This window comes from Crassostrea angulata, chromosome 6, assembly GCF_025612915.1.
Source record: "Crassostrea angulata isolate pt1a10 chromosome 6, ASM2561291v2, whole genome shotgun sequence".
NCBI classification, from domain to species: Eukaryota; Metazoa; Mollusca; class Bivalvia; order Ostreida; family Ostreidae; genus Magallana; species Magallana angulata.
Window position 1 is genome coordinate 51257327 of NC_069116.1, and position 17773 is coordinate 51275099.

Genomic DNA, 17773 nt, shown 5'->3' on the forward strand with positions numbered 1-17773 from the left:
TTGTAACTGATACTCATTTATTTAATCTAGGTCCTTTTATAACTATCTAGGTAATTCACGGCTGATTTCATTAGATGATAAAAGAAATATTCAATAAACCAACAGTTACTTAAAATCCAATCTAGTGTAATCACCCTGTAAATTTGTAGCTGAAATGATGCCCTGATGTCTTCCTGTATTTGTTTAATGTCTTCTTCTACACAGCTTAATCAATAGCTTAACCATACAGTGATCAAGTCGTCTGATTTAACAAGTGAAATCATTAAAAGTCTTATGACTCATTCCAGTTTGTCCAAATACATTCTACCTCTAAATAAGTCAATATATACCCAATCTCTAGATACTATTAAGCATTTTTGTCTCTTAAAAAAATGAACACTTGCTCAATCTCTAAATAAAGAGTTGGAAGCTTTCATTAAGAATCAATTCTTTAATAATTTTTGTTTATATGTAATGGAGATCATCTCCATACAAACAATCTGACATTAATATTTTATATAAACAGACAAAAATGAATTGCTCTATGATTCCAAACATTCAGAATGCAGGCAGTTCACTTAGCGTATACAGAAGCTCAGAACTCATCACAAGAACCTCAATTGATCAGTGCCACATGTACTTTTCACAAAATGGAACACATCACACATGATCACAGATGAAATATTGCAATTCAATGCTTGTTAAAGTCTTTGTATGTAAATGTCTTTGTATGTAACTGTCTTTATATAAGTTTTACAAGAGCCAACAGAAATGTAGCAATGGACACATTGAAACAAATATATCAGGTGTACAATTTGGTATTCCTTTTCTTTTTTGAATCACTCTTTCCATAATTGTCTTTCTTGGTGCACTTTCTAAAAATGCAATAGTTTCATTGCTGCCTCTATTTCCCAAGCTGAAACTCTGATAATGCAGATAAAGAAAAGTTTCCTCTACATAGAAAATGCTTTTCATATTAACAACATCACCCTTGCATTATTATCATATTACACATGTGGAGAATTGTGTTTCGATTCTACTACATATCTGTTGATCAGATTATACAAACAAATGATTTTTATTATCCTACGACTCTCTTGGTCTTTGAATTAGTCCTTATGAATATCAGTAGTACGTTTTCCCTTGGTCCTTCTTGGTATTAAATGACGGCCATCCCGAGTTTCTTTTAATATTCATCCTTACCAACTCTTCATTACTCTGTTGACTGAACACAATATATAAATCCAGAGTTATCAACAACCAAGATGACTGTTTCAAGATCAACTTGTTCTCACAACTTTTTCTCAACAACACTGATCTTTACGCTTTGAATTTCACAACACTTTTTTCTTTATACCAGTAGTTTAATAGTCATATATTTAATTTACTGTAAATTTCTATGATCAAATGAAAAATTTCTCCTTAAGGTGCCTCAATGCCTGACCAGATGACTAGCATTGTGCACTGGGGCTTGCTGTATGTACCTGACGGCCCCTGCGGGGTTCTGAGAGGGGTTGGCACTGAAATTTCTGTCCTGGCGAGTCTGGGAAGCATCACCCTTTAATATGGATATACCTTTCCATCTTCCAAGATAGTTTGCTGAAAAATGACATCAAAAATAAATCTCACAATGTCTAAAGCTTGTTCAACACAATCAAGTCACAATAAATCTCACAATGTCTAAAGCTTGTTCAACACAATCAAGTCACAATAAATCTCACAATGTCTAAAGCTTGTTCAACACAATCAAGTCACAATAAATCTCACAATGTCTGAAGCTTGTTCAACACAATCAAGTCACAATAAATCTCACAATGTCTAAAGCTTGTTCAACACAATCAAGTCACAATAAATCTCACAATGTCTAAAGCTTGTTCAACACAATCAAGTCACAATAAATCTCACAATGTCTAAAGCTTGTTCAACACAATCAAGTCACAATAAATCTCACAATGTCTAAAGCTTGTTCAACACAATCAAGTCACAATAAATCTCACAATGTCTAAAGCTTGTTCAACACAATCAAGTCACAATAAATCTCACAATGTCTAAAGCTTGTTCAACACAATCAAGTCACAATAAATCTCACAATGTCTAAAGCTTGTTCAACACAATCAAGTCCCTATAAATCTCACAATGTCTAAAGCTTGTTCAACACAATCAAGTCACTATAAATCTCACAATGTCTAAAGCTTGTTCAACACAATCAAGTCACTATAAATCTCACAATGTCTAAAGCTTGTTCAACACAATCAAGTCACTATAAATCTCACAATGTCTAAAGCTTGTTCAACACAATCAAGTCCCTATAAAACACACGAGAATACTGTAAATAAAATATTGAACACATGCTATAAATATCACAGAGATTTTCAAGCAACCTTCGCATGCAGATATTTATCATTGCAAACCAGTGACCTTTTAGACTGTATGAAATGACAATTTGCTATCACAGATTGTTGCTGATCAGTTCTCAGCCAGCCATTTGTCAATAAAAAATGATCCCTGAATATTTGGTTCACAGTAATAGTATCAGTATTACATGATAAATTTCTACAGAGTCCTGCATAGACCAAAAAAGATTTCCATATTAGTTCATAAAGGACTATAATGTTGCACAGTGCTAAAAAAAGGTACATGTACTGGGGTACATAACCCAAGTCAGCAGGTGATTGTTATGTAATATTTCTCCTGCAACAATTGCAATCATTTATGACAAAGAGAGTATTCTATTCCCTATAGTACACCATAGTTGTACCTTTCTTTAAATTGATTAAATAAATTAACAGAAAGTGTTTCAATTTTTGCATTCTCAATCTGCATGTTCCATAGATGGACGATTCTGTATACATTGGACTTCTGACACTTCACCATTTTGGTTATGTTAGGCAATTAGTTTAGTAATTGTAACCAGTTTTAACACAGTTATTAAGTAAGACAACTGGATGTCCTTGATATTGGAGATTACAGAAAATGCTCTGTTATAGAAATATGAATTTATCAGTGTGTGGGTTTGAATGCAAAATCTGAACTGCTCTGAACAGATAAACTGCATTACAACTCTGCTTTTAAAATCTGGCATTGGGCATATATATAATATTGTTATACTTTCATGTTAAATACTGAAATCTGATTGGTTAAGACGCAGTTAATAATATTTTCTATTACCCTCAGCGTTAGCAACGGGTAACATTAAAAAATGTTACATGCGCGAAAATTATGCGCGTACGGTTCGCTGTAGAATTCACGTTATTCCTATATAAAAGCAGTAAAATGTTCTTAAAAATTAAGACATTCAGTATAACAAAATAAATAGTGCCTGTTTGGGAGGATAACAGTTGAAATTGACACCCCTCGAAAACCATTGTCAACCTCCGCTTCGCGTCGGTTGACAATGGTTTTCTCGGGGTGTCAATTTCAACTGTTACCCTCCCAAACAGGCACTATTTATATAATGTAAAGCAATGCATATTACAACCAAAGTACTATTATCAGTTAAAGGCCTGCAGTGTACATATTACAACCATTGAATGAAAAGGTCAGCCCAGGCGTCTTTACATTACTACCGATGGTACTTTGTCATTTGAATTACAACCAAGACACCATTACCTTTCCATAACCTGACACAGCCATCGTCTCCTGATGAGGATAAGACCGTCCCTGTCACATTCCAACTCACTCTCCATACCTGTCAACAAAAATTCTTAGTCAGTAAGAGTTGTCTACTCATTTTACTTACACGATTTGGTACCGGTATATATATGCATTTAAGAAATTCTGTGAAGCTTAGGAAAAATTTAAAAACAAGCAAATAAACAGATACATAAACAATCAAGCAATGCATCTCCTCACAACAGGATTTTTTTTTTGTGTTGCAATAAACATATACAGAATCTGTTGACAGAAAATACTTTGAAATTTGCTCCTTGAACAAGTTAAGTTCACTCATTCAGTTTTTGAGCAGTTTTGTTTACTTGAACATTAAATTAGCATTATATCTACATGATTTTGTCAGATTTCTTGTGACATACGGTAATTCATCAATAACTTTGTAAATGAATAAGGTTAACCTTAAGTGTGCCAAATTAAATGATTCTTTGTTCTAAGCACTAAGGTTCCTTTCAACAATGCCAAAGCTTTTGTTCACCTTTACACCATTACAGACCCGGCCGGCCCATACACTAAGTAAACAATGCTATGCCCTCCTCTGCAACAACTTGTGCCAGGAGAAAACAACAGAATGGGAAAACTGGTAGGTCATCAAAGTAATTCAAAAGCCATTAAGGGACTCAATATAAATTATTTTTTAAATTACACGATCATAACAATAAACTTCGAAGTCTTCAACTGAAATGAAACATCAGTGTACCTATGATTCTTTTGTCAGGTGTAAGAATTATCATTGTAGAACTTACCGGAGATTCATGATCTGTAAAACTGGCGACCTGCTTCATCTCAAACCTGCTGACCACAGACTGGTTCCCAATAACGGAGTCTCTTCTACCAACAAAAAACTTGGGTATATAATCAGGTAAAATGTCTTATTAGCATGTAATACTGTCATCATTTATTTGCTATCAGAATATACATGTACATTAATACATTAAACAAGAGGCCCAGGGGCCACATCGCTCACCTGAGCAACAATTGCCTTAATTCTGATCAAATTAGCATTACAGTATCAAAATATCTTGACAACTAAGTACAGTAGATCTTGCTAAAAAAAATTGAAAATCTGCCAATTTTTATCCACCTCTTTCTTGTGGTAAATACCAAGCCCCTTTTGTTGTTGTACCTGTAAGAAGATTTTTCTCTATTCCTATATACCCCCCCCCCCCCCCCCATTTTGTGGCCCCACTTTTTTCTAGGGTATCATGGTTTCATCAAACTCAGATTTGGGCTTTCCTGGCCTAATAGATTTGAGAAGAAGATTTTTTTTAGAGATTTTCTCTATGTATAAAAATGTATCCCCCATTGTGGCCCCGCCCTACCCCCAGGGACCATGATTTGAACAAACTTGAATCTACACTACCTGAGGATGCTTCCATTTTAATTTGATCTTTTCTGGCCAAATTGTTTTTGAGAAGAAGATTTTTATAGATTTTCTCTATATATTCCTATGTAAAACTTGATCCCCCCATTTTGGCCCCACCCTATCCCCGGGGACCATGATTTGTACAAGCTTGAATCTACACAACCTGAAGATGATTCCATTATAATTTGAGCTTTTCTTGTTTAATAGTTTTTGAGAAGAAGATTTTTTAAGATTTTCTCTATATATTCCTATGTAAAAATTCATCCCCCTATTGTGGCCCCACCCTACCCCCAGGGACCATGATTTGAACAAACTTGAATCTACACTATCTGAGGAAGCTTCCACTCAAATTTGAGCTTTCCTGGCCTAATAGTTTTTGAGGAGAAGATTTTTAAAAATTTTCTCTATATAATCCTATGTAAAACTTGATCCCCCCATTTTGGCCCCACCCTACCCCCGGGGACCATGATTTTAACAAATTTGAATCTACACTACCTGTGGATGCTCCCATTTTAATTTGATCTTTTCTGGCCCAATAGTTTTTGAGAAGACGATTTTTAAAGATTTTCTCTATATATTCCTATGTAAAACTTGATCCCCCAATTTTGGCCCCTCCCTACCCCCGGGGACCATGATTTGAACAAACTTGAATCTACACTACCTGAGGATGCCTCCACACAAGTTTTAGCTTTTCAGGCCAAATAGTTTTTGAGAAGAAGATTTTTTAAAAATACCAACAAATTTTCAATAATTCTCAATTATCTCCCCTTTAAAGAGGGCGTGACCCTTCATTTGAACAAACTTGAATCCCCTTCACCTAGTGGTGCTTTGTACCAAATTTGGTTGAAATCTGCCCAGTGGTTCTTGAGAAGAAGATGAAAATGTGAAAAGTTAACAACGACAACGACGACAACGACAGACAACGGACAAATTGTGATCAGAAAAGCTCACTTGAGCCTTTGGCTCAGGTGAGCTAATAAAAGCTATAATCCTTCCAACATAAATTCTAGGTATTCATTTTTTTTAAAATGACCTTAAATACTCATATACAAAATCAATTAATTCATGTAGAACAAAGATATTTCAAAAACATATCCATCAATATAGATCAATGTATGAATAGTTCTATGCAAAACAGATATGTAAAAACACCAAAACTGTAGTACCCCAATGGAGTCAAACTGATGATTTTTAGTTCCTTGGAAGCTATAGCCAATAAATGATAGGATCTGCCGAGGTTTGGTGCAAACGCCACATCGTGTACTGGGTCTGTGACTGCTACTATTGTCTCTACTTTTGTCCATTTCCTGAAAAAAGTTGACATAATTTCATACATCATTGGCCTGAAATATTCACTTCTACAGTGAGAAGTTCATCTACTACATTAAGTACGTGTAATAGATTATGTTATAGTTGCTTAATGGGGTTATTAATGTTTTTTTTATAGAACTGCTTGTTTTGGTCAACCATAATCATCTTTAATAATATGTAGGTTTACAAAGCCAAACTACATTTGTATACGGTACATAAAATTTACTTTGTGTGAAATTTATCTGTGTGATCTACATGTATTCACATACTGGGGGTATATTATAGGCAAACTTTTTTTTTTTTTTTTTTTTTTTTTTTTTACATAAATTGCATGTTAGGCTCCACTGACTGTGTAATTACATGTTATATATTCAGTAGAAATGGCAACAATAAATATTCATGGCTCAGTTTTCTTGGGACTCACCCATGAATATCAAATATTAATCCTTGGCAAATGATGAAACTTAATCTCCTTATAATTTTTCAAAAAAACTTATTCATCCACAAAATTTCATGTCCATAAATTAGTTAAAAAAAAACAACCTTGCAATCTATAAAAATTGGGAACAAAGAAATACAAGACTTCACAGTGTGTGTTTTTTTTCTTTTTGATTCATAAACACCCACCTTGTGCTATCATTGTACTCAAACACTTGACATTTTCCTCCCCCTGACGGATTGTTATCGTCACTCCCTACTGCAATCATCGGGGGGTGCATCCTGTTTACGTAACACAAAAATTAAATCAAAAATTGATGATCTTTTTGTTTTTGATAAAAAGTTTCTATTCTTTCTGTCAGAAATTGGGTTTAATGTTACAATCAGATCTAAGGTTACAAAATGCTTACTGATATATAATAACATAGTATTGTCTCTAGTAGCACAGTGCATGCTTTTCCAAATGATTAGAAAATAAATACAAAGAAATATTATACCTATCTATTTTCTCAGTATGCAAACAATCTTAAAAATTAATTTATTGTACCAATAGCCAAAAGCTGTTAAATAAATGTATTTTAAAATTGATGTAGAACTATAATGAAATCAACAAGAATTTTTCTAAGTTATAAATAACATACATGTATATGTACATTCTGTATAAAAATAAATAAATAAAATAGGAAAGGAAGATGTTATTATTTTTTTTAAATCAAAAACATTGCAATACATTTAAGGTGTCTCACTACACCTTGAAATAGTTTCTCAAATCAGCAGAAAATTACTTGATTATGATAGATAGCATGATGGATAAGAAGTATCTGTGTCAAATACCGGTAGGCAAAAAAATGTGCAATTTTAGATAAAAAATGATATTTTCAAAAATTTCATTCAGTAAACATGAACAAAGGCCCCAGCGGATTCAAACTCATGACCTGCGGTTCACAAGCCTGGTACTTTAACCACTGAGCTATTATGATATACATCTGAATCGATTGATACAAACAGTTTAACAAAACATTTAAATCGCCATCTTGTGACATAGTGTCTAAAAAAGTATAAGTCTCAGTGTAGTAAAGTACCTTAAACATACAGCAGTATATTGCAATACAAACCTTCCTGCCAATATCTTTTAACACAATATTATCAACTTATATATTTTAAAATTTCTTGATGAAAGTTTGCACTACATGTATTAACATCTGTGAAGCTGGGGTCCATACCCCTCATAAAATTATTTGTTATTTTCAAAGCATCTCTATATCAACTATAGAGAAGAAAAGTTCATATTGTACCATATTTGTTTTGTAGAAAAGTTTAACTTGTACCTTGAGGAGTTCCAACTGAGACAGCTGCACTTGAACTTTGTCTGTATGTCATGTTGTAGAGACCATTGACTGATGTTCATAACGTCGGGACATTCATAAATTCGAACCATTCCATCGGAACAGCAAATTGCCTGTCGTTAAAAACAAAAATAGAAATCAACACAAATATCAAAACCGTCAAATGCAATGAGAGAGAGAGAGAGAGAGAGAGAGAGAGAGAGAGAGAGAGAGAGAGAGAGAGAGAGAGAGAGAGAGAGATTGATTATTTACTGACCAACTGTAGACCTAGATGTTTTGGTGCAAATTTGACATCAGTTACAGCTGTTCGACTGTCCACTAAAATACTCTTTTTGATCCAATTACTCTTCACCCCCTCCCTTCCTACGTCCCCAAAACTCTCCTCCCAAACAGCTGCTTGTCTGTCAAACGAACAGGTGGCCAGGACCTGTCCGAATTCTGGGTGGGCCCACGTAACTCTGAACACTGATCCACTGTGTGTCTGAGAAACAAAGGAAGATGATTAGGTTTTTCTTCTTTTGCGGATAAAAAAAACTTTAAAAAATTTATCTATAGGTTGTGTAATAGAGTGGGAAGGAAGATGCAGAATCTTGTGTAGAAAGCTTACAATGGTTTCAATATTATTCTTGGGCATCAATTTTCATGGTTTTTGTGATCATTAGTTTCAAGGATACATAAATTTGTTAAAAATGATTCTATCAATACAAAATCATACATGTTAACCTCCAGTGATGAAAAAGAGGTAGATTTAGAGCCCAAAAGTGGTAGCATTGCGCACGGCCTTTTTCACGTACATTTTAAAGTATATACATGTATTTTGATGTACTATATAATTATGTAGACAGGATTTCTGATAAGACCAAATTAGGAATATTAACTATAATCTAAAAGACTTTAAAAATTTAGCAGTATCAACACATGCAAAAAAAGTTTGCAAGTATTTAATTACCGTCAAATTGATTAAGCTATTTATTTTTTTTTAAGAGAAAATCTTTATACTTAGAGACTTTAACAATTAATTGTCATTGTTCCATAAAAAAAAAATTAAGTTGCTGAAAAATAACGAAAAAGAGAAGTAAGAACTAGTAGTAAATGTATAATCTAATGACGATGTTTACATGCTTATCACAAATCATGCAGCGTTGCAATAAAATGCAAGTCAAGTTTACTGTTGTGGCCAAGTTAAAAGATATCTTCAGTCATTGTTTGGAATAGCAATGTTTCTCTTTCCTTGGCAAGGATAACATTGTCATGTCTTAACTAATGTAATCAGTTTAGGTGGCTTCTTTCATCGTTCAATGTAAAACACATGCTTGAAAACTTATCATTAAAGTGACTGAAAAAAACTTTTATATGCCCCAGATTCAAGTCACGTGCTGATTTCAAACCTGACAAGATTTATGGACCACAAAAGCTTTTCTTCAAAATGATTATCTATCAACTCACGTATTTTGAAGAAAAAGCGGTAGATTTTCTAATAAAAGCGGCAGACAGAGTTAAAAAGCGGTAGACTTCTGCATAAAGCAGAGGAATTAACAAATATGACAAAATGTTATTAGAAGCTGCACTTCAATGACCAGCAGCACAAGTAAAACAAAGTAATTTGTACATTGTGCAATGCTCATTTGAAATACAATGGAAACACTATTGACATGTGGTAACACATCTACAAATAAGTATATCTATCCTTTTTTCATGCTTTTATCGAGGTACAATGTATGACGACTAAGAAGACTTATATCAAATCGCATCTCATTTATGTAATTTGCATCGAATAAGCTAATTACAGTATCATCTTAACCCTAGATAGTGATTAGTTGAATTCAAAATACATGAAAGAAACTGTGTGATACCTTCCAGGTTGCTGTGCATTTCCACTCTCCATCTTCTCCTAAGTCCCATACCTAAAATATTAACTTGTTATTACACAAAATGAAAAGGTTAAGTCGTTATGACAATATTCAAATACAGGTTTAATCCTCAAAAATATGAGTATTAATAAAATATGAATAAAAATAGTCCCATCAATGCCACTAAATAATTCCAAGTCGTTGATTTTTAGAAATCTTACCTTGACACTTTGATCACTAGAGCATGATGCCATCCGTTTACCATAAAAGTCAAAAGATACATCGTGTATTAAGTCCTTGTGTTCAGATTCTATCTGTTTTGTTACAAACATCTTAACATGTTCTTTTGACCGCTTCTCTACTTTCACATTGAATCAAGCGGCAAACGACATATGTGACAACGCATTCTATTGGCTGATGGGAGATATACTACCCAACCACATTTTCTTTCACATTCACACACACCGGAAGTGGGGGTCTTTGAGATTTCTCTGCTGTTACTGACACTGTCCATATGCGACCCGAAAGAAAATACAAGTTTTATTGATATGCAATATTTTTTAATAAGAGACAATGATAAGTAAATCGATTAGGGTGTGTCAAAAATTTTTGAGGTATTGAAAGGTATGAAACAATATTTTTCTGTATTTGAATATTCTACGAGATATTAACTCAAGGTGTGAAGTTAACGAAATATACATGAAGAAGGGGACTGTATAATGACCTGATATGTATAATGTCCTGATGACCTGATGGCGTGTATTTTGTAAAATACTGATTTGTGCAATGATATAAGAACAATATTTTTACATATTTATACAGATAATACTATTTTCTCTCAGAAAAACACAAGAAATAATTTATAACTTCTTTCAAATAAATTTTTCAGAGCATATAATTTTTTCAGTGGTATAATGTCCTGATTTTTTGTATAATGACCTGATGACCTGATGGCATTTATTTTGTAAAATACTGATTTGTACAATGAAATAAGAACAACATTTTTATTTTGTTGTATAGATCATACTGTTTCCTACAAAAAAACACAAAAGATATTTTGAAAATTCCTTTAAATTATTTTTTATTGAGCAGTTAAAAAAAACAAGGGTTATAATGACCTGATTTTTAATTGGTAATGACCTGGTGACCTGATAAATTTCAACAGTTTACCAAACACCATTTTTCAGCTTTATATCTGAAAAATTGTGTAAAAGATGGATCTTTATAAACTTTTGAATAATAATTTTGTAGGATAAACTCTTTATTAATCAAGATCTGTTCATGTTTCTTTGATCATATAAATGAAATTAGGGACAATATTAAAGTTATTCGGGATAAACCCACATATTGCTATCTAAAATATATTTTTTTATGTTCTTTTTTTTGTTATGATATTTTTTTTTAATATATATAAATGTTTCAATATATTATTTGTTCTGGTATAATATGTGTCAGATTATATATGTATATATTCAGTAGCCTCTATAAATGTATGGTTTACTGGGGTGTTATTCACACTTTTTTACCACAAGAACCATAATTGGGTTCCTTTGTTTTGATAGCAATTAACAGTTTACACTGCATGTACACTGTCCTCTCCTTGTTACATACCTTATTTTTATATGTTTACATTGCCATACAGTGTATAATAAACATTTTAACAATTGTGTTACAAAAACAGAAATTATTGTGTATTAAAGTAGAAGTTGAATAAGAATTAAAATAATGCAAAATTAATACGATTACATATAATTCATCTAGTACTGGTAAATCAGTTTCCACACTTTTGGATGAGGAATGTATGAATTCCTCAGAATATTTTTACAAACTAAGATTTATCATCTCAAAGTATTACATGTGAGTGTATATGAATTATATTTTTTTAAATCAACAATAAAAGATTGATTCCCTCCGTTAAAGATCAAGGTATTTACCGATATTTCTTATTGACAATGTGTGTATTTTTCAGTTTTACATATAAATTTTTCTAAGTTTAGTAACTTACAGAGAAAACATATACAATGTATTTAGGCTTACATTTCAATCTAAAATCAAAAAGATATACTATACTGACTTTAATTTTGAATATTTATAGCCTATAATACCTACGTTCAACTTACCCCCCCCCCCCCCCCCCCCCCCCCAAAAAAAAAAGGAAAATGAGAAGTATAGACAAATCACATTTCATATAATCTTCACACTCATTTAATTCTATATAAAGAAAATGTGGTATTTAAGTATTTTCAAAAATGTATAAACACTGAAACCCAAACAAAATTCAGCTGTTTCAGAGAGAGAGAGAGAGAGAGAGAGAGAGAGAGAGAGAGAGAGAGAGAGAGAGAGAGAGAGAGAGAGAGAGAGAGAGAACAGTCTTAATAACCAAGAATTTAAAAAAAATCTTAATAACATTATTTGTATGTATCATTGAAATGTTTTCTTCGTTCTTAAATTGTCAGAATTATAGGATCCGGTTCATTATCTACTTGATCAGGTCAATCAGGCCATTCTGAAATCAGGACATTATACCCCGTGTTTTAGATCAAAGTGATTTTTGGAAAAAGTATCCATTTATATTTGTTCAAACTTCAGAATTTTCATTTAGATGATCATATCAAACGATGTCAATATAAATAATGAGGCCTAAAGCTTAAAATTTATAGCTATGGCCTTTTAAAAATCATCAGGTCATCAGGTCATTATACAAAAAAATCAGGACATTATACCCCTTAAAAAATTATTTGCTCTGTAAAAATAATTTGAAAGAAGTTATAATTTATTTTTTGTGTTTTTCTGAGAGAAAATAGTATGACCTATACAATTAGGTAAAAAATATTGTTCTTATTTCACTGTTCAAATCAATATTTTACAAAATACACGCCATCAGGTCATCAGGACATTATACATATCAGGTCATTATACAGTTCCATGAAGAAGCGAAAATGGAAACTGTAAAAACTAAGAATCTTGACATACTTTTCTTAACTGCCGGTTGATGGCATATATTCATCATCTGCAGAAGTATTTTTAATAAAGAACGATTAACATGATTAAGCTTACGGTAGCATGCTACTTTTTAACCTGTGCATTTCTTGTACTTATTATTTTCAGATAAATCTTTACGTTTTGTAAATTTGTATATGTTGATATATATATATAGATATTGCACAAGGTATGTTGATGAAGAGAGAGAAACTTACTTCTTGGTGATCTCTTCCATAGCTCTCTGGAATAATTTTGGTTGACACACAGCCGTTTTAACTAGTCTTTTCAAGAGCGTTGACTTTAAGCAGTAATATACAAACTCTGATTTGATAAAGGAAGGTTCTACTCATGGTTAATTGTCCAGTCATTGGCAAATGAATATGAATATATGGAATGTAATGACACTTGTCCAACTTCATCTAGGGCTGTATATATTTCAGTTGAAACAGCATCAATTTCACACAACAAAGCCGACCATGGGGGAAAACTTTCTGATTTTGACAGTCTGTGAATATCAATGAACTTCTCTTAGCAAAGTAGAAGAGAGGAGGTCAAAATTTGACAGCCTGTTTTGATGTGTAAAGTGTAAACTAGAAAGAAGAAAGTAACATCACACCAGACGTCCAAGCTCTTGTTAATACGGCTAAATTGCAAGCAGTAGTTCCATATAGACTTGTCAGAAAAATATAATGTGTAGTATTGAACTGTGCAGAGACACATTGTTGGTTTTATATTTAACAGTTTTCAAGTTTCAAGTAAACGAAAAGATCTTGCATGTTGACATAGAGACCTAACAAGTGATGGTAGAACTTAGCTGCAAATCTATGGAATAAGGATATTTAATAGTTTAATTTAATTAAGTTGAAAGATAATTTTATGCTTTTATTTTTCAATATTACTTAATTTAGATTGTTTATAATCATTTGAATATGTTTATTAATTGTAGATAATGCTTTATTGACAATGACAAGATTTCATCCTTACCATGGGCAGAACATTCGCCTTCTCCATGACAACATGGTGGCATACAGAGAAACAAGCTTTGCACATGCACTAACATTCAGTGAAAAGCCTTTACGACCAGGAGAAATATTCCTTGTGGAAATTGAGAAGAACGAACGTGGGTGGAGTGGGCACATGAGGATAGGACTAACGCAATTCAATCCCGCTGATCACTTTGAATTACCACAGTATGCACTTCCAGATCTCCATAACATGGGCAAATCATGGATATTTGCTGTGACTAAATCTCATAACAAAGTCATGTTGAATGAGGAGGGGGACACTGATAATGGTGATGAACCGTACCAGTCCGTCATAGGTGAGACGGACATCGTGCAGACCCCGCAAGGCTCGTTTAGTCGCAGCTTATTGTTACCTTTAGGAAAACTGTTTCCTTCAAATAAAAGTGGAAATAATTCATATCATGTGCCCAAAAAGAATGTGTTGCCAACAGATGTGGGCAGTAGGATTGGTATTATGTATAAAGTGAATGGTGACACGGCCGAAATGAGGTTCATAATCAATGGGGAGGATCAGGGGCCATGTGCTCGCTACATTCCTTACCAAGGGGGAAACCTTCATGCAGTTGTAGATGTCTATGGAACCACCAAACAAGTGCGAATTATTCAGCTTTACGGAGGTAAAAACTGTAATATGATTATACTTGAAGGTGTTATTGGTACCTTTATATTATCAGCACAATTTCCTGTTGATAAAATTTGGGATGATTTCTGTATGCACTGTGCAGTCGTATTGTATGGGCTTTTCCCCTTTTATCAGCAGTTTGTATGTCTATTAGCTTTTTTGAGTTAAGTCGTCTTGAGTGCAACATATCAGCTGATACATCTTGTGAGAAGATGAGCCACATCTCAAAAGGAGATCATCTTATTTTGGAGTTCTATGGCTGTACATACACAATCACCAACATAATATCTCGGACACAATGATGCTGAGGATCATTTAACTTATTCAGCTTTTTCATCTTTGGGGAGGGGGGTTCTGCAACCCAAAAGTTGCTTACCAGTACTATGTCTCAATATTTGCAATTGAAGGCTTAACTTAGCTTCTCAAAACTAATAATATCCAATTCTTGCACACTGTAAGGCCTTGCTCTGCCAACCCTGGTCTATGAATGATACTGGGTGGAAGGTGTTGTATGACCTAACAGTAGGTCAATTTTGGCCAAAATATATTTATTGTTTGTTTGGAATTGCCTCCCGTCTCATTGAAATACCCCCCACTGATAAAATTTTAGTAGCGAAAAGTATAAGGAACTTTTTTTTTATAGAAAAAAAGATGGCAAGAAAAAAAAATAAGCTGTAAATTTCCACTGTTTATTAAGATTTTGTTTTACCAATTCTTAATTAGTTAAACTTCCAGTTTGAAAAATAAAAAAATTCCCTCTCTCCCTCCTGGGTCTGGAAACCCCAGGCGGCAATTCAAAACAAACATTTTTTTAAAGAGGTTCTTGTCCATAAATTTTTAATTTTTTCAATATTTGGCTTATGAAAGATGTGTAATTTTTATGGCATCTAATACTTCTTTGCAGTGTATCCATGACTGATCAACCGTGGAAAAATTCATCTCAATACAAAATAATGAGTACTTAATATTACAGGGAAGATAAACCTAAATGTTTGTAATAGACATTTTTTGGGGTTTTTTTGTTTTTATGACATTAAATACTTTCCCCTTCTTCTCCTCTTATCTTGTACACAATGTATACACCAATGTTAATTGATTATTGTTTTGATGATAAATCTTTTCCCGTCTTTCAGTGTCCACCCTTCAGAACGCCTGCAGGGACAGAATCCTACAGCTAACCAGTGAGGACGACCTCAATAAGTTGCCATTGCCGAAAAAACTCAAGCAGTTCCTTCGATATGAACTGTAAAACTCATGACACGATTTTTTCTTTGTTGAACTTGATTTGATTATGTTGTTATAATCATGTTTAAATCCTTTCATATGGTTCTGTGATCATTTCTGGGTAAGATTTGCCACGCTGTCTATTTGTTTTTTCATAGGGCACCATACTTTTTTGTATCTATATATATATAAAGATATAGTTTAGACTTAAAGTCATAACAGACTTTTACGCTGTGAAAATTTCTTGAAAATCCGTCTATAGCTTTTAAATGTTTTGATATTCTTATAAATGTACAATGTACATATTAGATATCAAATTAAGTCGTCATTTTGAAACTCTTATTGTGATGCTGAAATTTATGTTTTTTTCCTTCTTTCTAATCATAGAAGCTTTTTCTACTTGTAATTATGTAACCTTGTTGTTGATTGTTTTTACCAGCAGTTGCCATTATACTAATAGTTTCTTTTTGTCATTTAATCTTAGCATTAACACAAAATTTAAAATTTGATGGAAGGATACTAAGTTGTGATAAATTCTTTCTGTATAAAACTGTTTGCTATCTGATTACAGTATCATTTACCAAAGTCTTTATGTTCTAGAACTGAGGGATAAATCTGTATGCTTCAGTCTAGCATTGTATATCAGGTGTTTTCAAGTTTTGATATGAGTGGAGCAATGTATATTCATGTACTTGTAATTCTTGCAGTTCACAAAACAAGATTTGAAAAATTCAAACGCACGTTTTGCAAATCTACACGAACACCTCTGGTGTAATGTTTTGATATGGTTTTAGCTATCAGCAGCATAATACATTAGTAATGCTTCCAGATACGGAAAGTGTACCATTTCTTGTGTTTAATTAATTCAAACATCAAAAGTATTAAATACACAATTTTAAAATCTTTTTACATAGACTATTGCAACATGGGTCCTTCCTGAAAAATGAGTAAAATCTAAATGAATTATTTTCTTGTATGAACCAGTGAGGAAAATATGGCGTGTTTGTGTGTGTTTTTAATTGATGTAGGTGTCATTTTTTGGTGCATCTTATCCTTGTATCAAATGTAATAATAAAAGTTATCCAACAGAAACAGAAGCTATTTGTACGGAAAAAGAAACAAGTTTTACCTGTATAGGTGAAATATGTATTAAACAATGGTACAATCTTTATGTGTTATTATGTAGGGTTGTGTGATTATACTGCAATTGTTTTATGACAAAAAAATTGGAACGAAAAACAGGTCATCATGATGAACTCGTACTTCAAAACTATTAACTTATTATTGCCTTCAAAATTTTATGTACAAATGAGTTTTTATTTAGCAGTTCTTCAAAATAAGTTTCATGAGAGTTGTTCTTATACATTTTGTTGTACTTGTAGTTTGAAGGAATAAAGATAAATAAAAACTTTCTAAGCATCTGTAATAAGTACTTGTTTTTAATTACCTTCAAAGAAAATATCAGGATACGTTGGTCCTGATTCACTAATTAAATGATGTACAATACACATAAAAAAACATAGCAGGCTATAGATATATGAAGAAAAAAATTTTGCTCTGTTGTGTGAAGTCTATTTGAAATAATTTTATCTTTAGAAAATTTTTGAAATGCAATTTTATATGTGAAGGTCAGACTGCTTCGAATATATCATTACCAGACAGCTCAGTTGGTAAAGCACTTGACTAGAGATTAAGGGGGCCTGGGTTTGAATCCGGGTCTGGTCCATCATTATTTTTTCCCTGCACATTACATTTGGTGCTGTGACCAACCCCATGAACTAATTAAAAAAGCTAGAGCATGGTGTAATGTCACTTAAGGGGGGAGGAATGTGACGATCAGACTGGTTTGAATACCTGTGCTAGATGTCTCATTTGGTAGGATACCTGACTAGAGATTCCGGCGGCCAGAGTTCAAATCCTGGTCTGGTCCATCATTATTTCTCCCATCCCATTATATATAA

At 32.9% G+C, this 17773-nt stretch overlaps 2 protein-coding genes across 2 annotated transcripts; one reads left to right on the plus strand and one right to left on the minus strand.

Moving 5' to 3' along the window:
• On the minus strand, positions 1-10351 carry LOC128187798 (nucleoporin SEH1-like). Its single transcript, XM_052858398.1, has 10 exons — positions 10181-10351; positions 9963-10013; positions 8366-8590; positions 8092-8222; positions 6953-7045; positions 6181-6321; positions 4395-4479; positions 3589-3667; positions 1464-1578; positions 1-1204 (listed from the first exon to the last, which is right to left on the minus strand). The coding sequence occupies exons 1-10, from the start codon at positions 10289-10291 to the stop codon at positions 1105-1107; spliced, it is 1131 nt and encodes a 376-aa protein (XP_052714358.1). The 5' UTR covers positions 10292-10351; the 3' UTR covers positions 1-1104.
• Positions 10352-10430: 79 nt separating this feature from the next.
• Positions 10431-17233, plus strand: LOC128187799 (neuralized-like protein 2). Its single transcript, XM_052858399.1, has 3 exons — positions 10431-10583; positions 13888-14583; positions 15722-17233. The coding sequence occupies exons 2-3, from the start codon at positions 13905-13907 to the stop codon at positions 15835-15837; spliced, it is 795 nt and encodes a 264-aa protein (XP_052714359.1). The 5' UTR covers positions 10431-10583; positions 13888-13904; the 3' UTR covers positions 15838-17233.
• The last annotated feature ends 540 nt before the right edge of the window (positions 17234-17773 follow it).